The 27,757-nt window shown below is 51.8% G+C and overlaps 2 protein-coding genes across 6 annotated transcripts; both read left to right on the top strand.

Annotated features, from left to right (window-relative positions):
* The first annotated feature begins 8,266 nt into the window (after positions 1–8,266).
* On the top strand, positions 8,267–19,621 carry HDGF (heparin binding growth factor). The gene is made up of 6 exons (XM_049782336.1): positions 8,267–8,686; positions 16,723–16,799; positions 16,893–17,031; positions 17,638–17,823; positions 17,957–18,210; positions 18,316–19,621. The coding sequence occupies exons 1-6, from the start codon at positions 8,600–8,602 to the stop codon at positions 18,320–18,322; spliced, it is 750 nt and encodes a 249-aa protein (XP_049638293.1). The 5' UTR covers positions 8,267–8,599; the 3' UTR covers positions 18,323–19,621.
* A 1,653-nt stretch (positions 19,622–21,274) lies between these two features.
* MRPL24 (mitochondrial ribosomal protein L24) lies at positions 21,275–27,158 on the top strand. Of its 5 annotated transcripts, none has more exons than XM_049782348.1 (5): positions 21,275–21,316; positions 25,865–26,095; positions 26,176–26,271; positions 26,412–26,868; positions 26,958–27,158. In XM_049782348.1, exons 2-4 carry the CDS (start codon positions 25,913–25,915, stop codon positions 26,685–26,687), a joined length of 555 nt encoding a protein of 184 aa, XP_049638305.1. In that variant the 5' UTR covers positions 21,275–21,316; positions 25,865–25,912; the 3' UTR covers positions 26,688–26,868; positions 26,958–27,158. The 5 variants fall into 5 exon arrangements, with proteins under 5 accessions (XP_049638305.1, XP_049638306.1, XP_049638303.1 ...); XM_049782349.1 differs by having other exon boundaries at positions 21,282–21,316; positions 25,888–26,095; XM_049782346.1 differs by lacking the exon at positions 21,275–21,316 and adding an exon at positions 21,337–21,509.
* The last annotated feature ends 599 nt before the right edge of the window (positions 27,159–27,757 follow it).

Genomic DNA, 27,757 nt, shown 5'->3' with positions numbered 1-27,757 from the left:
GCCCATGGAAACGGCTGATTTGCAAGGAGGAAGGCTTTTCCCTCTTCACTTAAGCTCCTAGTCTCGAACAACTACACACAGCTAATGGCCGCCGAGTCACTCCGCCTCCTCCTCCTAGCCGCACCAACATAAAAACTACAACTCCCAGAGAGCACTTCGGCCAAGGCCCCGTTCTTTACCGCAGGGAGCTCGGCGCAAGGCACGACGGGTGTTGTAGTTTATGGGAGAAGCCAGGGGCACGCAGACAGACGGAAACCCGCCTCTGACGCGAAGGCTCCTGGGAATTGTAGTTTTCCTCTAGGCGGCGTGAAGATTGCTCGGAGACTACAAACCCCACATACAACCGCAGTAGCAGCGAACCAGGCCAGAGAGCACGTCGGGACTTGAAGTTCCAGAAATGGATCGCTTGGGCGCTGAGACTTATGGGGGATGTAGTTCTTGCATGCGAAGTCGGAAGGAGAGGGTGTTTGGGACTGTGATGATAGTCGACAACAATTTAAAGGGGAAGTGTTCTGTAAATTGATGATGAAGAGTGCAGAGCCAGGAGTAACCCCTGAGCATTGTTGGGTGTAACAAAAATAAATAAATAAATAAATAAATAAATAAATAAATAAATAAATAAATAAATAAATAGGGCCCAAGGGCATAGTATAGCAGGTTACATGTTGCCTTGCATGTGGCAGACCCAGGTTTTCATATGACCCCCATATACCACCAGGAGTAATCCCTGAGCAGAGCCAAGGGTAAGTCCAAAAATCAGGTGTGACCCCCAAACCCAGAAAAATAAAATAATGAACAAAATACTGTGACTCTAGAGTTTGCTGCTGGCTCAGCGGCCAAAGTGCCTATTTGGGAAACAGAAGTCTGTGAGTTCCATACCCTGGTGCCACCCACATACCCCAACTCAGTACCAGCAGCTCTGTAGGTATCCCCAGCACTGCAGTTTGGCCACAGTCAGGTTTATGAGCTCTGAGACTTGGACATCACAGTGTGCCTCTGACCAGCCAACATTTGAGAGGTGTTTGTCACTGTGGATAGCTTATGCTATTTCCAATCAGTCCACAGACCAGACAGGGGGACAGGGAGCAATCATTACCCCTAAAAGATATGTGCAGGAGAATGTAACACTGTGGGTATTAACAAGAGAAACAAGGGAGCTAGGGGCCTAAGAGATAGCACAGCGCCGTTTGCCTTGCAAGCAGCCAACCCAGGACCAAAGGTGGTTGGTTCGAATCCCAGTGTCCCATATGGTCCCCCGTGCCTGCCAGGAGCTATTTCTGAGCAGACAACCAGGAGTAACCCCTGAGCACCGCCGGGTGTGGCCCAAAAACAAAACCAAAAACAAACAAAAAAAAAATTAAGGGAGCTAAATATAGAAGGTACATGGTGAAAGCACTTGCCTTGCACACAGCCAACCCCGGTTTGATTTCCAGCATCATATATGGTCTCTCTGAGCACAGAGCCAAACCCTGAACAACACCAATAATGGGTGGACAGGGAAGGAAAGAAGGGATAGAGGGAGGGATGGAGAGAGGGAGGGAGGGAGGGAGGGAGGGAGGGAGGGAGGAAGAATTGGGAAAGAAAAAAATGGCAATACATGTGGCAGGGAACCTGGGGACCATTCATGGCATAAGTGTCCCTTGAAGCCATCAGCACCCCCCAGGTCAATACTGCAACCCAGCTGCTCTGCTATGTGGTATCCCCAGTGCAAGAACTTCATACCATACAGTCCCTCAGCATCACTGGGTGCAACACACGAAAATCTCAACATCTGGGCCCCGAGAGATAGCACAGCGGCGTTTGCCTTGCAAGCAGCCGATCCAGGACCAAAGGTGGTTGGTTCGAATCCCGGTGTCCCATATGGTCCCCCGTGCCTTCCAGGAGCTATTTCTGAGCAGACAGCCAGGAGTAACCCCTGAGCACCGCCAGGTGTGACCCAAAAACTAAAAAAAAAAAAAAAAAAAAAAAAATCTCAACATCAAAGGCACTAATGAGGCCAGAGAGATAGCACAGGGGTTAAGGCAATTGCCTTGTGCACAGCAGACCCCAGATCCCAGGCTCTACATAGGATCCCCTAATCATAACCAGGGGTCACTCTTGAACACAAAATTGGGCATAGCCCCTAAGCACCACTGGGTGTGGCCCAAACAACCCCACACTAATACACATGTTGGGAAATAGAGCCTTAGAGAATAAATCCAGTGCTGTTAACTTAAAACCAGATTTTTTTGGTTTTGTTTTTGTTTTTCGGGCCACACCCGTTTGATGCTCAGGGGTTACTCCTGGCTAAGTGCTCAGAAATTGCCCCTGGCTTGGGGGGACCATATGGGACGCCAGGGGATCGAACCTCGGTCCTGATCCTTGGCTAGCGCTTGCAAGGCAGACACCTTACCTCTAGCGCCACCTCGCCGGCCCCAAACCAGATTTTTCTTTTAGAACTTGCTTCCATTTTCATTTCAGCACTGTGACTTAGAACACTGACGTGACTCAGCAGTGCCCCATCACAGACCCTCTACCTCTGCCTCAAGGTTCCCTCCCAGTCCCCAAATCCTTTGGCAAACTCCATTCAGTAGAAGGATTTCTCAAGGGCCAGAAGAGTTTTAATTTTATGGGGAGACAGAATCAGTGAGGACACAGTTATTTTGTTCGGTAATGCTGAGAATCAACGCCTAGCCCTTATGTTTGTGAGGCCGGTATCCTATCAGCAAGTCACATCCCCAGCTGGAACACAGGTTTGGAGACCCCTGGCTTTAAAATTCTCTATCCTTGGAGCCAGAGAGATTGCACAGCAGGTAAGGTGCGTGTCTTGCATGCAGCTGCACTGGGTTCTATCCTTGGCATTTAATATGGTTCCTTGGGGCCAGAAAGATAGCACAGCAGTAGGGTGTTTGCCTTGTACACAGCAGACACAGATGGATCTGGGTTCTATTCCTGGCATCCCAAATCATCCTGGAGCCTGCCAGGAGCAATTTCTGAATGAAGAGCCAGAAGTAACCCCTGAGCACCACTGGGTGTGCCCCCCCAAAAAATAAAACAGAAACAATCAATATGGTTTCTAAGCATTGCCAGCAGTGGTTCCTGGGTACAGTCAGAAGTAAAAGCCCTGGAGCCAGAGAGCTAGCACAGTGGTAGGGCGTAGGGTGTAAGGCATTTGCCTTGCACGCCACCAACCTGGGATCCGATTTGATTTTCAGCAACCCATATAGTCCCCTGAGCCTGCCAGAAGCGATTTCTGAGCGCAGAGCCAGGAGTAATCCCTGAGCACTGCCAGGTGTGGCCCAAAAACCAAAAGAAAAGAAAAGAAACTCACAATAACCCAGTGAGTTCAAATTAGTCTTTTAGGAGTCCCAGGTGACTTGTTTGCATGTACAAGTCTGCAAACCATGAAGTTAGTTAGGCCTGAACCCTGGAAGAGGGTTCAGGTAGCTTAAGCTACCTTGAGTAACTGACCCTGGTGGTTCTTGGCTTGGTTATGAGAGACAGTTGTGAGTTGGTTGATGATGTTACTGTACTATAAGATTAATGCAGATATTAAATTGCAAACAAGGCCTAGGAGATTTTTGTGTGTGTGTGTGTGTGTGTGTGTGGTTTTTGGGTCACACCCGGCAGTGCTCAGGGATTATTCTTGGCTCCAGGCTCAGAAATTGCTCCTGGCAGGCACGAGGGACCATATGGGGCGCCGGGATTCGAACCGATGACCTCCTGCATGAAAGGCAAACGCCTTACCTCCATGCTATCTCTCTGGCCCCGGCCTAGGAGATTATTGCAATAAAGTAAATCCTAGTTCTTAGATTGCAACCAACATCTGCATGGTGGACTGAATGACAGGCCCAAGATATTTGTTGCACAGAGCATTTAGAAGCATTATTGCCGGGCCCAGAGAGATAACACAATGTTGTTTGCCTTGCAAGCAGCCGATCCAGGACCTAAGGTGGTTGGTTCGAATCCCGGTGTCCCATATGGTCCCTCGTGCCTGCCAGGAGCTATTTCTGAGCAGACAGCCAGGAGTAACCCCTGAGCACTGCCGGGTGTGGCCCAAAAACCAAGAAAAAAAAAAAAAAGCATTATTGCCACCTCCAAACAGGCTATTATTATGTCACCAAGGGATAGAACTCTTAGCTCTAACTAAATTGGGTGCACTAAATTGGAAAAATAGTTGCAAAGCATGATTGCTACATAGTCACAGAGTGTATTTTTAACACGGGTCTGGACACTTTCAGGAAAACTATTGTGATTTGGGAATTTTTTTTTTTTCAGAAGCCCACATAGTCTTTTCTCCTAACAAGAGGAAGAATGGAAGGCATTAGCCTGACAGAATCTGTACCATTATGCTGTCTTTCAAATTGGAATGCACTGTAGCATAAACATCAACTGGAATCTAGCTGCTCTGCGGCAACAAGTTGGGATTTGCTATAGAAATAAATTGGCAAGTTGGCTGAGAGCAGTGCATGGCTCTTGATTGCCACAGGACCTCAAAGAGTGCCAGCCATGCCTGTGGACAGGGCCAAAGGGACTCCTATGCAAAGGGGAATTCTGCGGAGTCCACACTGTTATAAAAGGCAACGCTTGTGCAACACCCTGCCATGGGCATAAGGACACAACCATCTGATAGGAAGGCTCGATGGGCCAATTGTAGGCCTGGGCTCATGACAAAAACTGCTTCTCTGAGCCTGACATGGACTGGGCCGTCTTGTTGTTTTTGTTTTGGGGCTATACCTGGCGGTGCTCAGGCCTCACTCCTGACTCTCCACTCTGAGATTACTCAGATTGGGATACCAGGGAGCAGAGGCGCTACAGGGGCTCAATAAGTTGGCAATAAGCACTTTACCCATTGTCCTATCTATTAGCCAGCCATGTTAGCCCACCTTACAGTAGAGGAAAAGGGTTCCAAGAAATTCAGAGGCCACGCCAAGTTCTTGTGACTCTAACTAGCAGATAAGAATGTGGACCTGCTTTCTAACTCCATCCTGAACTTCCTGTTCTTTGTTTGGAAGTAGGAACAGCAAGAAAATCTGGCAAGATGAGTATTTTACCGATTCAAACCTCAAATACTTGGGACCAGGAAGAGAGCTCAGTGAGCTGAAGCATATACCTTGCACAAAGTACTCCTTAGGCTTAATCTGAGAAACCGCCTGGTCCACCAGCAATGGCCTGAGTACACTGAACATGTCCTCCCACCCCTGCCTCAGCATGGTCATGCTGGAAACCCTAAACAAAAACAAACAAAACACAAACAAGAAAAACTAACTTCAAATATTTTTTAACCTCAAATATTTTGGAGTAGGGCCTGGAGAGATAGCACAGTGGCGTTTGCCTTGCAAGCAGCCAATCCAGGACCAAAGGTGGTTGGTTCGAATCCCAGTGTCCCATATGGTCCCCCGTGCCTGCCAGGAGCTATTTCTGAGCAGACAGCCAGGAGTAACCCCTGAGCAATGCTGGGTGTGGCCCAAAAACAAAAACAAAAACAAAAATATTTTGGAGCCAGACTAACAGCATAGCAAGAAGGGTCTTTGCATTGTATGCAGCTGATCAGGGTTTTTGATCCCAGGCATCCCATTTGGTACCTGAAGCACTGCCAGGGGGTACTCAAGTGTAGATAGGTGAACCTTCCCCACTCAAAAAAAAAAAAATCAAATATTTTGCTGCAAAAGCTTAAGGATCTGGAGGTCAGAAAGATAGAACAGCAGGTAGGGTGCTTGCCTTGCTCGCACAGGGCCAACCCAGGTTTAATCCTCTGCATATCAGGTCCACTAAATACTACCAGGTGCATACTTGGTTTCTCAAACACCACCAGGAGTGATCCCTGAACACAAAGACAGGAGTAGCCCCAAAGCATTGTTTGGGTCACACCTGGTGGTGCTCAGGGGCTATTCCTGGCTCCAGTGGGCGTGGGTATCACATAGAATGTTAGAGATCAAACCTGGGTCAGCGACATGAAAGGCAAAAGCCTTCCCATTGTCTATCACTCCAGATTCCCCATAAAAATATTTTTTTTTGTTTTTGGACCACACCCAGTGACGCTCAGGGATTACTACTGGCTATGTGCTCAGAAATCATTCCTGACTCAGGGGACCATATGGGAAGCCAGGAATCGAACCCAGTTCTGTCCTGGATGGGCCGCTTGCAAGGCAAATGCCCTACCGCTGTGCTATTGTTCTGGCCCCAAAAATGTTTTTTATTTATTTTATTTTTGCTTTTTGGGCCACACCTGGTTTACTCCTGGCTATGTGCTCCTGGCCAAACAAACAAACAAAAATCGCTCCTGGCTCTGGGGACCATATGAGACTACAGGGACTGAACCCCGGTCCATCCTGGGTCAGCCGCGTGCAAGGCAAATGCCCTACCATTGCGCTGTCGCAGCAGCCCCCCCCCCAATTTTTTATTTCTATTTATTTAAATTATTTAATTTTATTTTTTTAATTTTTTCCAAATGTTTTAAAAAGGTGTTATCACTAAGTCCAGAATCAGGAGTAAACCCTGACTGAGAACAACTAGATATGGTCCAAAAACCACTTAAAAAAAAAGGCTGGGCACAGGGCCAGAAAGATATCATTGAGGTAGATCGTTTGCCTTAGATGCAGAAGGTTGGTGGTTCGAATCCCGGCATCCTATATGATCCCCCAAGCCTGCCAGGAGCGATTTCTGAGCGTAGAGCCAGGAGTAACCCCTGAGTGCTACTGGGTGTGACCCCAAAAACCAAAAAAAAAAAAAAAAGACTCTGGGTATGCTATAATACTTTATTTTGGAATCAAAGAGATAGTACAGGGATTAAAGTGTTTCCCTTGCATGGGCTAACCCTGGCTCCTGGCTCCTTCCTGGTCTCTAAAACAATTGGTCTTCTGAGCTAGAAGTGAGAATCTTTCCCCCACTGTAAAGAGAACACAATTTTACTGTTTGTTTTTTGGGGGGGTTTGGGTGGCACATCAGGTGATGCTCAAGGGTTACTCCAGGCTTTGAGCTCAGGAATTATTCCTGGAGGGCTGGGGGACCATATGAGATGCCGGAAATCACACCTGGGTCAGCTGAATGCAAGGCAAGTACCATACCTGCTGCTGTGTTATTGCCCCAGCCCCAGATCACAATTAAAAAAAAAATCATTTTTGTTTTTGGGCCACAACCAACTGTGTTCAGGGCTTACTCCTGGTGAGCTCAGGGATCCTCTAAGATGCCAGGGGGTGAGCCCGATTCAGCCACGTGTAAAGTAAGCCCCGTATCCACTGTACTATCTCCCCAAAGCCCAAATCTTATATCTATGTAGTGATCTTAAGTAACTCCAATTCAGACAAATCCAAAACCAAAAGGGTGATAATAAATCAGATGTAATCATGGAAGTTTTGTTTGTCTTAAAGAAACACGTGTTCAAGTTTTGTTTTTGTCACCTTTTGGAGTCTATCTAGGGCGGTGGGTGGGAGTAGTAGCCTCAGGATGTGGCCAAAGTACACTCACTCTAAAAACTAAGAACCACCTTTGTGAAGTCTTCCTAGATTTCTCTCTCCTACCACCCTCACCCCCAGAGATATGCCCCACTCCTCCATCTTCACTGTGCCTGGCTGCACTTATTTATTTTTTTGTAATCTAAAGTCTTTTCCTGAGAGAAAAGGAGATCATGTTTGCAGCAGGAAGCTGTGGAAGGGGCATGGAGGGAAAAAAACAAGACACAGCTACTATCCCTGGTACAGGGGCTACTTTGTACCCCCTCTTAACACCTCCGGTGGGAGAGCTCCTCAATATAAGCCCTTTTTCCTTTTTGCAATTTGCAATTTGGGGGACAAGGGGCTCACCCTACTGGACTGCCCGTCGAGGTTCCCCTGGGGTGTTGGGGTGGGGGAAACCTGAACTGGCAGCAATGCTGTGCTGCTGACCCCCCTGGCCCTGTGCCCAGCCTGGGGGGGGGGGAATCAAGGAAGACAGAGGGGCCACTGCCTTATGAACTGGGCCTGGGCATGGGTGGTGAGCGGTCCCAGGGGGGCCGAGGGAGGAGCACCAGGCCTTTCCGTCCAGTCCAGCCGGGCGGGCCAGCCCCGAGCTCAGGGCACACAAAGCCCGCTCGGCACGCTCGGCGCTCGGCTCCCCAAGCCTGGGTGTCCCCACTTCTCCGGGCGGCTCCTGGTTGGGCGCGGGGCAGTGGCAGGCGCGGGGTGTCCAGCAGCTGCGCGCATCGAACCACCGCAGGAGGGAGGGAAGGAGAGGAGAGGAGAGGAGCGCGCGTGGGGAGGAGGAGGAGGAGGAGGAGCAGGGAAGAAGAGGAGGAGGAGGAGGAAGAGGAGGAGGAGGAGGAGGAGTGGGGAGCAGGCGTGGGGGTGGCAGAAGAGGCCTCGCGCCCTGGAGGGAGCGCTTGAATTTTTGCAAACCCAAACAACCCCAAGGGGCGCACATCCTCCGCGCGCAATCCACAGCCCCACGCGCACCGCCCGGATTCCTCCTGGATTGCCCCGTCCGGGTCCGAGACGCCGTGGCCGCCGCGTCGGAGCTCGGGCCTGGGGCCACGCGCGGGCCGGAGCGGAGCGGGAGCACCGCCGCCGCCCCACGCGCAAACTTGGGCACGCGCTTGCCGGCCCGGCGCGGGGCCCGGGGTGCCCGGGGTACCCGGAGTCCAGCCATGTCGCGGTCCAACCGGCAGAAGGAGTACCAATGCGGGGATCTGGTGTTCGCCAAGATGAAGGGCTACCCGCACTGGCCGGCCCGGGTAAGCTGCGAGCCAGGAGGGAGGCCCGGTTCTCTCCCCCCCTGGGTTGCATAACACGCGGGAGGAGGCGTGGGCCAGGGCCCCCCAACGCTTATATAATAGTAGGGGGGTCCCGGGGTGTGTGCGCGGCTTGGGAAGTCCCAGGGAGCTGGTCCCGCGTGTTCAGGTCCAAACCAGTCCCCAAGCCCCATGGGTCTGGGCCGTCCACTAACATCCCCACTTTTCTACCTACAGACCCCCCCAAATTCCTCCCCTGCTCTCTCTCTCTCTTTGCTGCCACTTTCAGTTCTTCCACCTGGGTGAAATGCATAGGAAGGGGATCTACTTTCTGTCCCAGAAGGGGAGAAGAGATGGAAACGAGCCGGAGCCTCTTAACAAAACTTTGGGGCGCCTGAAGTTGGGAGGGTGAAGGAAGGAATGTTTGGGGGCTACCTGGCTCTCGAGAACTCATCTATCTATCTATCTATCTATCTATCTGCCCAGGCTCTTCGATCTCCAGCCTCCCCACCCCATGCTTCTTAAGGAATCATCCATATGTTTGTTGCCTAGTTAGAATTGGGGCTGAAGATTGTGGGGTTCAGTAGACCCCAGTAGTTGCACCTTAATGTAGACTTGGGGACCCCTGAGTTGGACCTTTCCCTGCCCACCCCCACACCAGCTTGTCTCTCCTGCCAGTAGGGCCCCACGCCATGTGGTCCCCGCTCAGCCAGTCCCTGTGCAGTCTAACCCCTTTCCTGCACCTGGCAAGGTGGGAGGGTGGAGCCCCAAGGCCAGCCAGTGTGATGTGTTTGTTCTGCACGTTTTCTCCCGGGCCTGCGGAGGCCCAAGAGGAAGGAAGTGTGATCGGCCTATTTCTGGGGGGCAGAATGGAGTTGGTGGAGAGTGGCTCTGGGTTCTTCGGGTAACCGAGGCCCAGGCCTCCGTGGTGACGCTGCTGTGGAGGGAATTCCATGGCTGCGGGAGGGGCTGTGTTTTGGGCCTCTGGGGCTCTTCATCTGACCCAGATGCTGAGGGCATTGCCCCCTGCTCCTCTGGGCACCGTGCGGAGTGACAGACCAACTTTGGGACCTCTTCTTCACTTTACCCACTCCTGAGAAAGGTGCCCCGTCCCATATGCCTTGAACTCCCAGCGATTCCCTCCAACTTCTAGAAGCCTCAGTGACTCAGGCGTGGGGGTGCGGTACAGAGAAAGGAGCTTGCCTTGGGGGTCGGTATGAGGTGGCAGCCACCAAGAGGGGGAATGTACATTTGTGGTGTGAGGTATTTGGTAGGTAGCCGGGGAACACGTGTGGTGTGAGAGCACCATGTACTTTAGCCCGCACCTTTGCTCCAACTGGCTTCTTGAACCAGTTGCCAGGGCCCTGGTTGGTAGGAAAAGAACTGAACCCAGGTCTGCCTGTCATACCTCCTGGAGAGGGGACAAAGTCCAGAGCCAGACCCTGAGGAGGGGGCATTGCTGGAATGTGGGGTGGAGGAAGCTGAGCCTGGATCGGGAAGAGAGGAAAGGGCTTGAGTGAGGGGGAGGGGCATAGATAGGCCCATGGTGGCCCCTGCGAGGGGGAAGAACTTTGAAATTCTGGGAACCTTTCCTTGAAGCTGGGGGCCAGTCATTGTTTGTTTTTTTCTCTTGCCAGGGCTTCTGGGATGAGGGGTAAAGCCAAGGCCTTGGCTTTTGCTCTTGGAAGCCTGGACCTCTTAGATAAAGTTAGGGTTGGGGAAAGAAAAAAAAAAAAAACAATGGGCATGCCCCTGGCCTCTTGTGATTGTAATCGTTGGCGGGAGGGGTCACCCCCAGTGCCCGCTGCTGTCTCCCAGATACTGCCCTCTTCAAAGCCAAAAGAACAGACAGATATGTCTCCTGTTCCTTGGATGCCTTGTGGCTTGAGAGTGGCCCGGTGGGGTGCGGTGGGGGAGGGCAGCTGCCTGTTCTAACAGCCACTGGGATGTAGGCCTGGCCTCCTGGAGCTGGTGTGACTTGGGGTGAGGCTGCCTGGCCCTCTGGCCACGTGGTAAACCAGATGTATGCAAGAATGGGGTGACTCCATCTTAACCTTCTGTCCCTCTTCTTCCCGCCTGACTTCTTGGGGGCATCTCCAAGCATTTCAAAATGATTCATCTCCAAGAATCAGGGAATCTTTCCCCCCTTTCCAGGTTCCTTCCTCCTTTCTCGACTTCCTGTTTCACAATCCCAGAAAACCTGAGCTCCTGGGGCCTCACCCATCTTTCCTCCCTCAGCCCCTCCCCTTCTCTCCTTGCCACACTTTCCAAGCCCCAACTGTCTCCTGTCCCAGATATTCCGGTGGTTCCTGGTTCGTTTGGGATGGGTTTGGACCCTCTGTGTGCTGATTAGATCCCTATCTGGGTTAGAGCCCTACATAGCTTGCTTGGCGTTCTAGCTGGCCCTTGAGGGTGAGCCCTGGGGCCTGGGGCAGCTTGCACCCCTCTCACCGCCTGGATTTGATTTGAGGCTGGGGGAAAGGGGAGGGCGGCCAGGGATGCGGGTGGGTGTGGACATGTTTGAGAGACTTCAGCATTCCTGGGAATGCTGAAACTAAGCAGAGCCCTCCTCTGTGGACTGGGCGAGGGGTAAATGGGGTCCCCACCCGGCCCTTCAGCCTTGACTCTTGTTCTGACTGAGGCACAGGCCTGGATAGAAAGGCACCACCTGGGAAACAAATAACTGCATTGGGGTACAGACCTCCCCTAAGACCTCATGCCCCCTCCCTGGAGGAAGAACTGCCCTTGAGTTCCAAATCCCAAGGAAAGACATTTTCCCTTGAAACCAAGAAGCCTGACTTCCACCTTTTTGGGGGAGGGCGGAGGGGCTGTAAACCCAGTGGGCACCCCTCACATGCCCTTCCCCCACCAGGCCCCACACTCAAGGTGAGGCTGGCCAGGAGGCACCCCTGTGCTGGCCCGCCCCCCCCCCCCCCCCATCCACCCTGTGCTTGCCTGGAGTCAGAGCAGGCATATCTGGTGTGGCTCCTTCTGTCTATTTTTAATTCCCATCAGCCTTTGTTTCTCTCCCACCCTGGAGGCTGGGCAGCTGGCAGCCTCCTGGGTCCCTGTGTCACATCCCTTAGTTCCCTCTTTCAGAACTGCCTTTCAAGCTGGGGAGAAGGGCCTGGGCCGGGGCCCTGACCTATCCCATCCCCGACCTGGGGCCTGGGGACCTGGGGCAGGGGTGTCTGTGCTGCAACCCCCCTCTCCATTCATTCTACATTTTCCACAGCTCTTCAGCGCTCAGGTGCTGATTCTTGGGTGCCCAGTCCCAAGTTGCCCCCGCTGGGGCCTCTTTTATCCCTACCCCACCCCCCTGTTCCTAACTCCTAAATCCTGGGAGAAGAGACCTATGCAAGGGCTTGGCTATTATTGTCCCTGCCTGTCTCCTGGGATCCCTAAGCCCTGGAGACTCATTTTGTTTTTTGCCTCCCCCTCAGGCTGGTAACCGGACCCAGGTGTCCTAGTGTCTCTGGCTCCTCCACCCACCCTGGCCAGAGCCCTTTCAGCCTTCATTTTGGTTTCAGGCCTTGCTGGGCCCCAGGTGCCAACTGCTGGTGTGGGGGGCAGGGTGTGTGTTACTGTCCCCTCCCCAAAGAGAGAGAGGGAGGGGAGGGAGAGAGAGAGAGAGAGAGAGGGAAAGAGAGGGAGAGAGAGAGGCGAGCAAGCCAATGCCTGGGGGGAGGGGTGTCCACATTCCTGGTTGCTGAGTGGCCCTGGGGGCGGGGTTGGGTTGCCATGACGATAGGGATCCTGTTTGGGGGGGAGAACCGCGTGCCTTTCCCACCCCCTGCTCTCACACCCCAACTTCGCCCCTTTTCAGGGAGGGCTCGGTTGGTGCTGGATCCTGCTGGGGGGAGGGGCTGGACCTCTGTCCCCAGGGGCCATTGGGCACAGGGGGGGGGCCAAGAGCTTGAGGACTGTCTGGTGGGGCAGGATATCCCTCAGCTTGGGGCCCCTCACCCCACCCTCTCCTGGGTGTGTCTCAGCTCCTTTCAGTGCACCCTACTCCCAGCCAGGCAGTCTGTCCTCCTCTCTGCAAGTTAATCACTGCCCTGGCCTGTCTCTCTCTCTCTCTCCCTCTCTCCTCTGTCTGCTTCTGGGGCCCCAGTTAACATGGCCACCTGGCCTCTGTCCGGCGGGAAACCCAGCCGCTGGGGCTGCTGCAAGTGTTGCTGGGAGTTGTAGTTCCCGTAACATCACCTCCACCCTTCCCCCAGTGCAACCCGCCTGCAGCTTCCAAGACCTGCCCAGGCCACTCTGTTTCTCTTTTTCCCTGACCTCACACACCCTGGGACTTCCCCACCCAGCAAATAGCACGTCCTCAAAAACATGCCCTAGAGGAGCCAGTCAATGGAGGGGTGCCATGACCCGGCCACCCTGATTTGCCTTGTCATTTAGGGTGGCCTCTGTTTTCACATCTGTCGAATGAGATGACGTTTGGCTTCATTAAGTGACTATCATCGTGTTTTCCAGCAGCTTTGGGTGGAGAGCAGTGACCGTGGGTCTGGGATAAGCAGCCCTTTGGCCTTGTCCCCTCTCCTGCCTCCAAAGCCATCAAATCTGTTTGATGTCCCAGTGTCTGACTGTCCCTCCAGGATGCTAACTAAACCCTGTGCTGCAGATACAGCACAAAGACCTGTTCTCACCACGGGCAGGTTGGCAGTGCCCCTAGATCAGCCATGGGACATGTTTGACTAGTGTTGACACGAGTGACGTACAGTTGGAATCACGAAAGCACTGGACCACAGAGTGGTGGGAGGCAGAGCTTCATGGGTGGGAAGAAATGTGGGTGCTTTCTGGAGGAAGTGGCAGGTGGGTTGGAAGATGATGGGGGAAGGAGTTACTAATTAATGGTTGACTGTGGGGTAGGAAGGAGGGCGGAGCAGAGCCCAGAGCAGAAGGACCTGTTGGAGAGAAGAGGAGTCATTTGATCCTCATTTGAATTCTCTTGTTCTCTCCACTTTACAGATCAGGAAAATAAGGCAGAGAGGGCTCAGTGAGTTGTACTGAGTGATATGGATACAGGTGGCAGTGTTGGGGTGCATGTGACCCATGCAGAAGAAATAGGAAAAGAGGGCTTGGAAATGTTCAGATCACAGCCTATATAAGGCCTATGAAATCATGTGGTCTAGAGGCATGAAAGATAGTAGTAAGGCACCTGCCTTGCAGGGGACCCAGCCTCACATAGATTCCTTTGAGTGTGGGCCTAGCTTATCGCATCAAAACAATGTTTTTCAAATTTTTTGTTTGTTATTTTGGTTTTTGGGTTTACCCAGCGGCTCTCGGGTTACTCCTGGCTCTGCGCTCATAAGTCAGTCGCTCCTGGCAGTCACAGGGGACCATATGGGATGCTGGGATTCGAACCACCATATGTTCAAATCAGCTGCATGCAAGGCAAACACCCTACTGCTGTGCTATCTCTCCAGCACCCTTCTTTCTGTATGCAAGGCAAACACCTTACTGCTGTGCTATCTCTCCAGCCCCCTTCTTTAATTTTTAAAACTGAAAACTTTCAAGCAAAGGAATGAAGTGCTTAGGTCACTATATGTTTTTGTTATTGTTTTGTTTTGGGGTTACACCCAGCAACGCTTAGGGATTACCTCTGACTGTGCTCAGGAAACAAGATGCTAGAAACCAAACCTGGATCAGCCGTGTGTGGGGCAAGGGCCTTTCCTACTAGTCTATCTCTCTGATCCTCACTTGTTTGGAGTGAGGATTTTTGTTTGTGGACCATGCTGACTCTGGGTTCTGGGAACCTTTGTTTTTCAGGGGATCGAAGTTGGTTCAGCTGTAAGGCCAGCATCTTCCCCACTGTACTATCTCTCCTGCCCAATGGTATGGAGAGTAGCTCATAGGTAGGCAGCTCAGAGTACATGCTTGTTTTTGTTTTAGGGCCAAACACAGCAGTGCTTGGTGGGTACTCCTGGCTCTATTCTGGGGGACACTTAAGGTGATGAGTATGGGACTGGAGAGATAGTACAGTGGTAGAGTGTTTGCTTTGCACGCAGCCGCTCCAAGACAGATGGTGGGGGGCCGGCAAGGTGACACTAGAGGTAAGGTGTCTGCCTTGCAAACGCTAGCAAAGGAAGGACCACAGTTCATTCTCCCGGCGTCCCATATGGTCCCCCCAAGCCAGGGGCAATTTCTGAGCACTTAGCCAGGAGTAACCCCTGAGCATCAAACGGGTGTGGCCCATAAAACAAACAAAAAAAAGAACATATGGGCCCGGAGAGATAGCACAGCGGCGTTTGCCTTGCAAACGGCCGATCCAGGACCAAAGGTGGTTGGTTCGAATCCCTGTGTCCCATATGGTCCCCCGTGCCTGCCAGGAGCTATTTCTGAGCAGACAGCCAGGAGTAATCCCTGAGCAATGCCGGGTGTGACCCAAAAACCAAAAAAAAAAAAAGAACATATAAAATAAAAAAGACGGATGATGGTTCGAATCTCGGCATCCCATATGGTCTAATATGCCTTCCAGGAGCAACTTCTGAGCGCAAAGCCAGGAGTAACCCCTGAGTGACCCAAAAATCCAAAATACCGTCTTTGCAGGCGTATAAAACGACTGGACGTATAAGACGACCCCCTAATTTTGCAGTTAAAACATAGGTTTAGGCCTATATTTGCTGTCTCAGACAGAACATTCCTGTGCTGCAACTGTATGTACCACAGTGAGCCAATCACAACAAGCAAAGGTTCAAAGGTTATACTGTAATAGACGTCCTCTCTGACTCTGGCCAATCTGAGCAGGCTTTTTACAGTGTAGATTCGGGTCCAGAACATTATCTAATTTGCATGCATCAAAAGCCTGCTTGGCTTGGCTGAGTTAGAGAGGCGGTCTGAGCAGACTTTCAGTGATTGGTGCAGGATCGAGTTGGAAAATTCGTTTTGTGGCAATATTCAGACAATTTTTGTTTAGTGGCATATTGAATCATTTTTCGGGATATACTCGGCGTATAAGACGACCCCCAATTTTCGGTTGACTTTTTTTGTTTCAAAAGTCGTCTCGGGCCGGGAAGGTGGCGCTAGAGGTAAGGTGTCTGCCTTACAAGCGCTAGCGTAGGACGGACCGCGGTTCGATCCCCCGGCGTCCCATATGGTCTCCCCAAGCCAGGGGCGATTTCTGCGCTCATAGCCAGGAGTAACCCCTGAGTGTCAAACGGGTGTGGCCCAAAACCAAAAAAAAAACAAAACAAAACAAAAAAAACAAAAAACAAAAGTCGTCTCATACGCCGAAAATACGGTAAATAAATAAACTTAAAAGGAAAGGGTGATGAGGTAGAAGTGACTATTTGGGCTAACATGAGAGGATGGACTGGGAAGACTATCACAAGCACTTGGAACACTCATCTTGCTAGCCTTTGGTTATGAGTTCAACTCCTCTGTGCCTCGTATGCACGTCCAGGCTGACAGGCTAACTCAGGCAGTTTCTGATTTTACCACAGTCCAAAAAGGGGTAGTAGGTACCCTGCCTCTAGTGAACAATGCAGTTTACTTATTTATTTAGTTTGTTTTTGGGCCACACTGGCTGTGCTTAGGGCTTATTCTCATCTCTATGTTCAGGGGTTGTTTCTGGTGGGAATTGGGGGGCTCTGTATCGCGCTGGGGGTCAAAACTGGGTCAGTTGCCTGCCAGGCAACTGCCTTAACCTGCTGTACTGTTATTCTGTCCCTAAACACTGCTCTTTAAAAATCTGTGCACATGCTGTGGCCAGGGAAGGAATGTCTGGCAGGTACAAGTGTCCACTTGGAGGCCTATGGGTGCCGCAGCAGCATCCATAAGGAAGGGAAGGGAGGACCCGAGAAAGAGCCCCTTCCTAGCTTCATGGCTACCACCTGGGCACGATGGGGGTCACTGTTATGTGAGGCAAGAAGGTAGACCTTACGGCTGTGCAGTGAACATGTCTGACTTGGTCTAAAGAGAGTATCCTGCTCCCAGGGACCTCAGACCAGCCTGCCTTCCTCCCCCAAGGGCTTCTAGCCTGATTTTTCTACAAGCCTTAGACTGGGAAATCATGTCCCTCATTTCACACTCAGATCGACGAGATGCCGGAGGCCGCCGTGAAGTCGACCGCTAACAAATACCAAGTTTTTTTCTTTGGGACCCACGAAACGTGAGTAAGGGGCCTGGAAAGGGCTGGGGTGGGCATGGGGGGTGGTACTGTCTCAAGGGGTTCGAGAGCAAGGGCCTCCCATCTCTTGGCCAGGGCATTCTTGGGCCCCAAAGACCTCTTCCCGTACGAGGAGTCCAAGGAGAAATTCGGCAAGCCCAACAAGAGGAAAGGGTTCAGCGAAGGCCTATGGGAGATCGAGAACAACCCGACAGTCAAGGCTTCTGGCTATCAGGTGAGCTGCCGGCAGCCCCCAGAGAGCCCCTGGAAGCAGGGTCTGCCCGGACTCCACGAGTCCCCTTCATTGTCAATCTTCTGGGACAGGCTGTGTCAGACTAGGGCTTGTGTTAGAGCGGGGGGCATGCAGCTTACTGCAGTATGCAGCATCAGGGGGTGGACAGTGAGGTGGCAAGGGTACTGGGGAGAGCAGGATGGCAGCGGTTAAATGGGGAGCAGCTTAGGCTGGTCTTTGGGAGGCAAGGGTGGGCCTGGACTCCTTCCCACAGTGCTCCCGGGGGAAGTGCTTGTGCGCTGGGCAGGACGGGTTGGGGGGCAGTGGGTGGCGGGGACAGGTCCTGGCTCCCCCTGGGAGAAGCTGACCCGAGGTTTTGCCTCCTGCTCCAGCCCTCCCCCGTCCTGCACAGAGCCCTGCCTGCCCGTCCAGTGGGTATCCCCGGGGGCTAATCCAACAGAGGTGGGTCTCCCTCCCTCTCACTCCTGAGATTGGGCACTGGGTGGGGGCGGGGGCAGGTGGGCAAAGGAAGGAGCCAGTGGCTGCAAGGGGTGGGCCGTGGGGCGACCCCTCGGGTGCCACTCAGCCATGCCTCCCCCATCGCTGCAGTCCTCCCAGAAAAAACGCCTGGTGGCTGAGCCAGAACCTGAGCCTGAAGCCCTGGAGGGAGACGGCGACAAGAAGGGCAATGCTGAGGGCAGCAGTGATGAAGAAGGCAAGCTGGTCATTGATGAGCCCACCAAGGAGAAGAATGAGAAGGGGGCGCTCAAGCGGAGAGCAGGGGACCTGCTGGAGGTAACTGACACCCGTCCTCCCCAGAGGGAAGCCCCCCCAAGCCCTGGGTGGCTGAGCCCGCAGAGGCCTGGGCCAGAAGGGGGTGTGCTCTGGTATCCAGGCCTCAGCTCACCTGCTGTTTGCTACTGCCTAGGACTCCCCCAAACGTCCCAAGGAGGCAGCAGAGCCAGAAGGTGAGGAGAAGGAGGTGGGCGCAGTGGAGGTAGAGAGGCCCAACCCCACGGAGCCAGGCAAGAACAGCACAGCTGCCACCGAGCCTGGCTCAGGCCGGGGCCCCTCACAGGAGGATGAGGAGGAGGACGAGGAGGAGGAGGAAGAGGAGGAGGAGGAGGAGGTGGCAGTGGCCAAGGAAGAGGCCGAGGCCCCGGGCATGAGAGATCATGAGAGGTGAGCGGAGGCTCAGCTGCCCAGGAGAGGAGGAGGGCCTGCACGGGGGGTTCCGCCAGACCAGGGCTGGCCATTAACCCTTCTCCCCTCCACCCTCCCCTGCAGCCTGTAGACACCAATGTTTCAAGAGGAGCCCCTGCCCCGTTCCTGCTGCTGTCTGGGTGCTACTGGGGAAACTGGCCATGGCCTGCAAACTGGGAATCCCTCCCCCCTACCCCCAACTCACTCCCCTCTTCCACTCACTCTCCTTGCTCTGAGCCCAGTCTCCAGAGATTGGCCAGGAGGGGCAGGCCACCTGGGTCTCACCTCTGTGTCCCCATACTTCTGTGCTCTGGGTGCGGGCCATGTCTTCTGCTCCATGGGGTAGACAGGAGGCCCTTTGTCCCCTCTCTCCAGAGCCATTTGCCAGGGTTTCCCAGGGACCAGTGGTTCCACCTTCAGGAGAGGCAGCCCATGCCTCTTGCTTCAGCTATTCGGAACCTCTTTGGTCGGTGGTGGAAATCATGACCAAGTGGAACAGGCTTGAGAGGGGTATTCCTTAAACCCAGGATGTGGTGCAGAAGGGTAATGTCTTGAGCTCCTGTCCCCTCCCCTGTACTATTTGGCCCAGCTGCCAGATTCGGGGGAAATGAGACAGCCCGTAGGAGGTGCACCCTGCCCCTGATCCGGCAATACCTATTCTTCCTTTTGTGTATCCCAGGCTTTCTGGGAGTTGTCATTGAATATCAGATTTATGGTGGCTTCCAATTTACTCGAGCTTTGGACCCAGTCAGGCTGCTTGACTGCACCCACCTTGGGTGGGGAGTGTGGAGAAAGCACCTGCCCTCTAAATCTCAGGCTGGGGGGGGGCACCCTGCTTGGGGAGACCCCTGATCCTCCATTTTCCCCTTGCCCTCAGAGCTCAAGGCCAGCCAATAGTCCCATATCACCCAGATATAAAGGAAAAAACACATTTTTTAGGAAATGTTTTTAATAAAATAAAATTGCAAAAAAAAAAAATTAAAGACCCCCTCCCATTCCTCTGTGCCCTCCCCAACAATGCTCCTTTCTTTCCCATTGTTGCCCTGTTCCTGGGGCACACTCAGAGGCTCCCAATCTCCCTGGAGCTTGATGGCTTTTCTTTTTATAGTGGGGACTTTTCGTGTTTTTTTCCAGTGACATTTCCCATTCGCACACCCCACCTGGTTCCCTCGGCCTTGCCATCAGATGCAATTGTTATGCACTGAGAGGACTGAGGGGAAATAAAGCAGAACCTCGACCCCTTTCTGGCAGTCCCAGTCTCTTGTCTCTTTCACCCTGCTCCCTCCCCTTGGGCTCTCATGAAAAAATGGCTGACTGTAGCTTTGGGAGTGTAGCTCTGAAAACCGTAGACAATTTCAGTTCTAGGGAAATAAAAACCTGTTGATTACTACGTTGTATCCTGACTGGTTATTGGGAAAGGAATATTGAAATAATTATAAAATCGTGTTCGCAGGGCCAGAATGATGGCTAGATTATGTGTTTTGCACACTGGAAGCCGTCATTTGAGTCCTACTGTTATATGTCCCTTGAGCACTGAGCCAGGAGGAGCCCAAACAAAATTAAACTCTCAGATTGAAGTGTGGGTGCTAGCTTCTCTTTCATTTTCAAGCTGTTACTAGTAGCCAAAAGTGGGCTGGAGACAGGCTTTGCATGCATGCAGGATTCCATTTCTGGTGCCTTGTGCCCTAGTCCCTAAAGAACATTTGAATAGAATTAGGAGTAACCCCTTAGTATGCCACCACATGGGCCTAAAACTTATAACTAAAAGAGAAGTGCCAAATGTGTTCTTCTACCTGTGGGGCAGAAGAGATAGTACAGCAGGTAAAGTGATTGTCTTGTACTCATCTAACCTGGATTCAATCCCTGTTATCCTATAGGATTCCTAAGCCTACCAGTAATGATTCCTGAGTGCAGAGCTTCTTAAGTCTAAGGACTTAAGACTAAGTCCTTAACAGCAGTACTGGTTGTTTCCCCCAATCAAACAAAGCCAAAAGCAAAAGCTTTCTATCTGAGGGTCAAGTTATAATAAACAAAAACCCTCCACCCCACTGCTAAATCTCTTCTAAATTTTATTTTGTGACTGTAACTGGCAGACCTCATGGAAATTCCTGGCAGGCTCATGGAAACCCTATTTGGTGCCAGGAATCAAACCTGGGTCAACCACATACAAGCCAAGCACCATACTATCATAGCATATAACATACCGACCGACCGTGCTATTCCTCCAGTCCCTGCTCAACCTTTATTAATTTTTATTTTGAGGACCCCCCACTCTGGTCCTCAGGGCTTACTGGTTCTGCACCCAGATTTCACTCCCGGTGGGCTTAGGGGTCCATATGGGGTGCTGCAGATGAATCGGCCACGTGCAAGACAACCACCCTGCTGTGCTGTATTTCTCTCCCCATCCCCTCAACCACTTTTAACACATGCTCCCTACAGCCCTGGGGAACTTAAATATAAAAAAAGATTTGCACAAGAAGTAGTGCGTGAGAAGATTCCAAAATAAGCCATTACATCCTGGCCACACGGGAATGGGCTAGTTGTAGAAACAATTCTGAGCCGGATAAACAAAGCTAGGGTTGTGTCCACCATTTAACAGGTGATCTAGATCATGGATGGGATCCCTGCAGCACACTTTAGGCAGCAGGAACAGCTAATTTATGTTCTTCCCAATATGACATTTGGTGGCACCTGAGCAGTTAAGAGAGCATGAGGCAATCTCTTAGATCGCTCAGACCCAGCGGCCAGGGGAAGATTCCTGCCTGGAAAGGGAAAATTAAATAAAGACAATCACCTAGAAAATGGAGCCACCTAATCCTGGAACTACAACTCCCAGCAGCCTGCACGGCAGGAAAACGCTGGGTCTTCAGCTTGGACTTCAACTCCCGGCATGCCTTTTGGCGTTCTCACGCCGCTTTTACTTCCGGAGACCCGACTTCCGTTCTCCGGGTGGCTCTTGCTGCTCCAACTTCTGGTCTCCGCGGCGGCGTGGTGGAACTTCCGCTCTTCGCCGGGACTACATTTCCCAGCAGGCTCCGGGAGGGCCGGGACCGGAAGTCGCGGGCGGCGGGGCGGCGTGCAGGAGGTGAGAGTCTCAGAGCCCACAGGCTCCGTTTGCAGTGCTCGCCGGCTGGCGGCAGCTTGCAGAACGCCCTGACCTGGTCTTGCCCCCGCCACGACGCACTCGGCTCTTCTGGGCTTTCCTGCATGGTGGTTTGGAGCGGGTGGATGCGTGCTGCGAGCTACTAGATCGCGACCATCGCCGCCCTTGGAGGGAGGTGGGCTCACGGGAGATGCTGGGGATCGAACTCGGGTGCATGCAGGCCCAGCAAGCATCCTTCCCTTAAGTCTCAGGTTTCTACATTCATTATTGTCCTTGATCTCCCAATAGCTGCGTGAGCTGCAGGCAGGTCCCTTTCATTCTCAGAACGTCCTCATTGCTTTACCTAGGAAAAATCTTACCTGTGCATCTCCTTACAGAGAACTGGAATAGGAGTTCGATTTCCAGCACCCGGTGCTAGCACCACTGGGCGTAGCTTGGGGAAAAAAAGGCAAAATCCCACTTACCCACACACAGACCCCCATTAGGTTTGTTATGTGGTAATGGCCTATTTGAACCAGCATCGGTTGAAAATAACGAACAAGGCCTTTTCGTTTTTATATTGGGGGGGGGGGGCTACACCTGGCAGCGTTCAGGGATTGCCTCCTGGCTGTGCTCAGAAATTATTCCTGGCAGGCTCCAGAAATCATGGGATGCCAGGGGTTGAAACTAGGTCAGTCCTGTGCAAGGCAAATGCCCTACCTGCTGTGCTATTGTTCCGACTCCGCTTTTTTATACTTATAGTTCCTTCAAATATTTTTTTTTACCTCCCATAGGTAGGAAGCTTGTGCTAGAATATATGTATTTAATATGCACATAGAATATGTGCATATGTATTTTTAAAATTATTTTAGAATATATATTTTGCTGGGGCTGGCGAGGTGGCGCTAGAGGTAAGGTGTCTGCCTTGCAAGCACTAGCCAAGGAAGGACCGCGGTTCAGTCCCCTGGCGTCCCATATGGTCCCCCAAGCCAGGGGCAATTTCTGAGCGCTTTGCCAGGAGTAACCCCTGAGCATCAAACGGGTGTGGCCCGAAAAGCCAAAATAAATAAATAAATAAATAAAAATATATATATATTGCTGTTGGATTTTTTTTATTTTTTGTTTTGTTTGTTTGGTTTTTATCAGGGAATCATATACCTGGTGACCCCCAAGGTTTTGGTTTTTTTTTGGTTTTGGGTCACACCCGGTAGTACTCAGTGGTTCCTCCTGGCTCTACGCTCAGAAATTGCTCCTGGCAGGCTCGGGGGACCATATGGGATGCCGGGATTCGAACCACTGTCCTGCATGCAAGGCAAATGCCCTACTTTCATGCTATCTCTCTGACCCAAGGTTTTTTGTTGTTTTGTTTTTTAATCTATTTTGTTTTGTTTTGAGGCCATACATACCCGATGATGCTTAGGATGCTGGCACTGCACTCAGGAATTTTTCCTGGTGGTGCTCAGGGGACTATATGAAATACTGGGGATTGAATTTAGGTAAACTGCAAATGCAAGCCAGACACCTTAGTCGTTGTCCTATTACTCTTTTTTTTTTTTTTTTTTTTTTTTGGTTTTTGGGCCACACCCGGTGATGCTCAGGGGTTACTCCTGGCTATGCGCTCAGAAGTTGCTCCTGGCTTGGGGGACCATATGGGACGCCGGGGGATTGAACTGCGGTCCGTCCTGGGCTAGCGCAGGCAAGGCAGGCACCTTACCTCCAGCGCCACCGCCCGGCCCCTGTCCTATTACTCAAGGTTTACTCCTGACTGCCTTAGGAATCACTCCTGCTAGAGCTTGGGGTACTGTATGGGTTGCTTGGGATCAAGCATTGGTTGATACATGCAAGGCAAGTGCCCTAACCCCTGTACCACCACTTTAAGTCCCTAGAATATATGTATTTTTAGTGTATCCAAGAGGATATTCACATCCAGACTGGTTCTGTTAACATAATGGTCGTTTGGGGGGGTGGGTTTGGTCACACCCGGTGGTGCTCAGAGCTCCTGGCTCTGCACTCATTCCTGGCAGGCTCATATGGGATGCCAGGAATCAAATCAGGGTCTATCCTGGGTTGGCTGCGTGCAACTACCACTGTGCTATTGCTCCGGCCCATGTCTGCCTTTTTATTTTTGGGAGGCTTTAACCAGGTGCTCAGGGAACTATGAGGTGCCAGGATTGAATAGTTTGCCTCCATGCAAGGCAAGTTACCTCTCTATTGTCTCCAACTCGTTAATTGCCTTTTTTCTTCCTTTCTGCTGTTTGTTCATTTATTTAATAGTTTCTGAGTACAACACACTGTATACTAACCTTCAGGGATGGGCTAGAGAGCAGTGTCCCTGGCCTTAATGGACTGTTTGAACTTTGAAGTCCAAAATGAATTTGAATTCCAAGAGGCCAGAGGAATTGTACAATGGGTAAGGTGCTTGCTTTGCACAGGACTGACCTGGGTTCAGCACCCCCATCCTATGTGGCCCGCTGAGCATTACCAGGTGTGGCCCCAAACTGCCCCCTACCCCCCAAAAAAGGTGAATTTGAATGTCAATTTTCCTACATAATACCTTTTATGATCATGGAGAAGTCACAGAACTTCATCATCTCTGGTTTTGGGTGTTGTTTGTTTGTTTTTTCGGCCACACCCAGTGACACTCAGGGATTAGTCCTGGCTATGAGCTCAGAAATCGCTCCTGGTTTAGGGGATCATATGGGACACTGGGGGATCAAACCGAGGCTTGTCCTAGGTTAGCACATACAAGGCAGACGCCTTACTGCGCGTGCCACTGCTCTGGACGTCTGGTTTTTTTGTTTTGTTTTGAGCAGTGCTCAGGGGTTACTCCTGGCTCTATGCTCAGAAATCGCTCCTGGCAGGCTCGGGGGACCATATAGGATGCCGGGATTCAAACCACCGACCTTCTGCATGGAAGGCAAATGCCTTACCTCCATGCTATCTCTCCAGCCCCTGGTTTTGGTTTTTGCTACACCCAACCAACAGGACTCAGGGCTTACTGTTGGCTGTTGTCTGGAGACCACATATGGTGGTGATCAAACCCTGTTTGGCCACATGCCCTTGCCTGTCACTATTGATCTATGCTCTATTTTCTCTCTCTCTCTTTTTTTTTTTTTTTGGTTTGTTTTTTTGGGCCACACCCTTTTGACACTCAGGGGTTACTTCTGGCTATGCGCTCAGAAATCGCTCCTGGCTTGGGGGGACCATATGGAACGCCGGGGATCGAACTGCGGTCCGTCCTACACTAGCGCTTGCAAGACAGACACCTTACCTCTAGCGCCACCTTCCCAGCCCCCTATTTTCTCATTTTTTTTTTTTTTTGGTTTTTGGGCCACACCCGTTTGACGCTCAGGGGTTACTCCTGGCTATGCGCTCAGAAATCACCCCTGGCTTGGGGGACCATATGGGACACCGGGGGATCGAACCGCAGTCCATCCACTTGCAAGGCAGACACCTAACCTGTAGCGCCACCTTCCCGGCCCTATTTTCTCATTTTAAGATGACTTGTTTTTTGGTTACACTCAGCTGTGCTCAGGGATCACTCTTGGTAAGGGGGCTCATGAGACCGTATGTGGTTTTAGGGATTGTACTGGAGTTGGACAGGCTGCCTTAACCCTTGTTCTATCTCTACCCCTAAAGATATATATTTTGGTTTTTGGGCACACCCGGCGGTGCTCAGGGGTTACTCCTAGCTGTCTGCTCAGAAATAGCTCCAGCAGGCACGGGGGACATATGGGACACCAGGATTCGAACCAACCACCTTAGGTCCTGGATCGGCTGCTTGCAAGGCAAACACCGCTGTGCTATCTCTCAGGGCCCTAAAGATAATATTTAAAGAATTTTCAGTGAGGGTGAGGTCCATTTATTTATTTGTTTTGTTTTTTGGCCACACCCATTTGATGCTCAGGGATTATTCCTGGCTAAATGCTCAGAAATTGCCCCTGGCTTGGGGGGACCATATGGGACGCCGGGGGGATTGAACCAAAGTCCTTTCCTTGGCTAGTGCTTGCAAGGCAGACACCTTACCTCTAGTGCCACCTCCCTGGCCCCAGGTGAGGTCCATTTAGCAATACATACTTTTTTTGTTTTTGGGCCATACCTGGTGATGCTCAGGGGTACTCCTGGCTATGTACTCAGAAATCGCTCCTGGCTTGGGGGACCATCTGGGATGCCAGGGATTGAACCAAGGTATGTCGTGGGTCAGCCATGTGCAAGGCAAACACCCTACCACTGCACTGTCACTCCAGCTCCACATACATGTTTTTAGAAAATTTTGTTTTGCAGTCATACTCCAGTAATCAGGGCTTATTCCTGGCTCTGCTCAGTGATCACTCCTGTTGGGGTTCAGGGGACCATATGTGGCATCAGGAATTTAATCTAGGTCAGCTGGATGCAATAGAAATACCCTATCTGCTGTCCTGTTTCGTTTCCCCAGATGTTAGGAAGTTTGAGGTCAAGTAAAGCCTTGCATGCATGAGGCCCCAAATTTGAACACTTACACCACCAAAAATTGCTTTTTTCTTTCTTTGCCATCTCCCCAACACTCACTAGGAAGATTTTGGGTCTTTCCTCAGCCTAGAGAGTTCTCCATTTTCAGCCATGCGTATTTCTGCCTTGCTGGCCATGGCGGCCAAGGTCACTCTGCCCCACAACTACCGCTATGGGATGAGCCGCCCTGGCACCCTGGCAGAGAAGAGGAGGAACCCTCCAGGGACCAGGCGGCGCCGGGTGGCTGTGGAGCCTATCTCTGACGAAGACTGGCATCTGTTCTGTGGAGACAGGGTGAGTACCTCAGATAGGGCAGGGAAGGAAAGTTCCTGGGAAAGGGCCTCCCTCTCTAACCCCCACATTTTGCACCTTAGGTAGAAATTCTAGAAGGCAAGGATGCAGGAAAGCAAGGAAAAGTGGTCCAGGTCATCCGGCAGCGCAACTGGGTGGTCGTGGAGGGACTGAACACGGTAAGTGGAGATGGGGAATAAGATGTGGCTACTGGGAGGCTGTCCCAGCTCTGACTGCCATTGAGAGCAGTGCCAGAAGCTGTACCAGAACCTGCTTTTCGGCAAGCTGTGGTTGGCATCCCTTCCCTTTTTTGGGACAGCATTATCGCTACGTTGGCAAGACCTTGGAGACTCGGGGAACCATGGTTCCAAGTGAAGCACCCTTACTCCACCGCCAGGTCAAACTCGTAGATCCGATGGACAGGCAAGTACAAGAGGCTTTGGGCCAATGGTCCCCCTACCACTGGGTTTGCAGAAATTGGCAGTTATCCAATGAAGGGTGTTTGGATGCTCTGGAAGTCACGCAGGGCAGCTCCCAGATATGCTCCTCTCCCTGTGAGAAATCCCAAAATGGAGAGCCAAGAGCTAAACATTGAGTTTGGAAGGTACCACCTAGTTCTCAGGTTTCACGTCTCCCATCCACTAGGAAACCAACCGAGGTGCAGTGGAGGTTCACCGAGACAGGAGAGCGGGTCCGTGTCTCCACCAGATCAGGCAGAATTATCCCCAAACCTGAATTTCCCAGAAGTGATGGCATCATTCCTGAAACATGGATTGGTGAGCTACTGAAGAGCACAAAGTGGGCAGAGGGGAGGAGTGGGCATGAAGGATCTCAAGAAATTCCCATACTTCTTCTGGTTCAACAGATGGCCCCAAAGACACCTCAGTGGAAGATGCCCTAGAAAGAACCTATGTGCCCAGTCTAAAGACACTAGAGGAAGAGGTGATGGAGGCCATGGGCATCCAGGAGTCTCGGAGACACAAGAAAGTCTATTGGTATTGAGCCTGGAAGAAGAGCTTTTCTCTGGCCTCCTCAACACCAATAAAGATCTAAATAACCTCTCCTACAGCGACTGCCTTCTTTTTTGTTTATATTTTTGTTCTGGAGCCACACCCAGCAATGCTTAGGGCTTACCTCTAGCTCTGTGCCCATGTGCGCACACACATGCACACACACCATGCCCAGTTGATACCCAGCATAGACTAAAGGGAAATCCAAGAATCTCTGAGGATATGAGGATAGCTAGAGCAACACACATATGATGGAGGGTGGGAACTGGCATCTAAGGCCCCTCAGTTACCATCAGTAATCCTGAAACTGAGAGAGAGAGAGAGAGAGAGAGAGAGAGAGAGAGAGAGGGAGGGAGGGAGGGAGGGAGGGAGGGAGGGAGGGAGGGAGGGAGGGAGGGAGGAGAGGGCACAATGAGAGAGGAGAGAGAGAGGAGAGGAGAGGAGAGGGCGCAATGAGAGAGAGGAGAGACTATTTTCTATCTTTTTTTTTTTTTTTGTGGTTTTTGGGTCACACCCGGCAGTGCTCAGGGGTTACTCCTGGCTCCATGCTCAGAAATTGCTCCTGGCAGGCACAGGGGACCATATGGGACGCCGGGATTTGAACCAATGACCTCCTGCATGAAAGGCAAACGCCTTACCTCCATGCTATCTCTCC

Source organism: Suncus etruscus, chromosome 10 (genome assembly GCF_024139225.1).
Source record: "Suncus etruscus isolate mSunEtr1 chromosome 10, mSunEtr1.pri.cur, whole genome shotgun sequence".
Lineage (NCBI taxonomy): Eukaryota > Metazoa > Chordata > Mammalia > Eulipotyphla > Soricidae > Suncus > Suncus etruscus.
The sequence above is the reverse complement of the archived record's forward strand: the minus strand, read 5'-3'. Positions and strand labels throughout refer to the sequence as shown.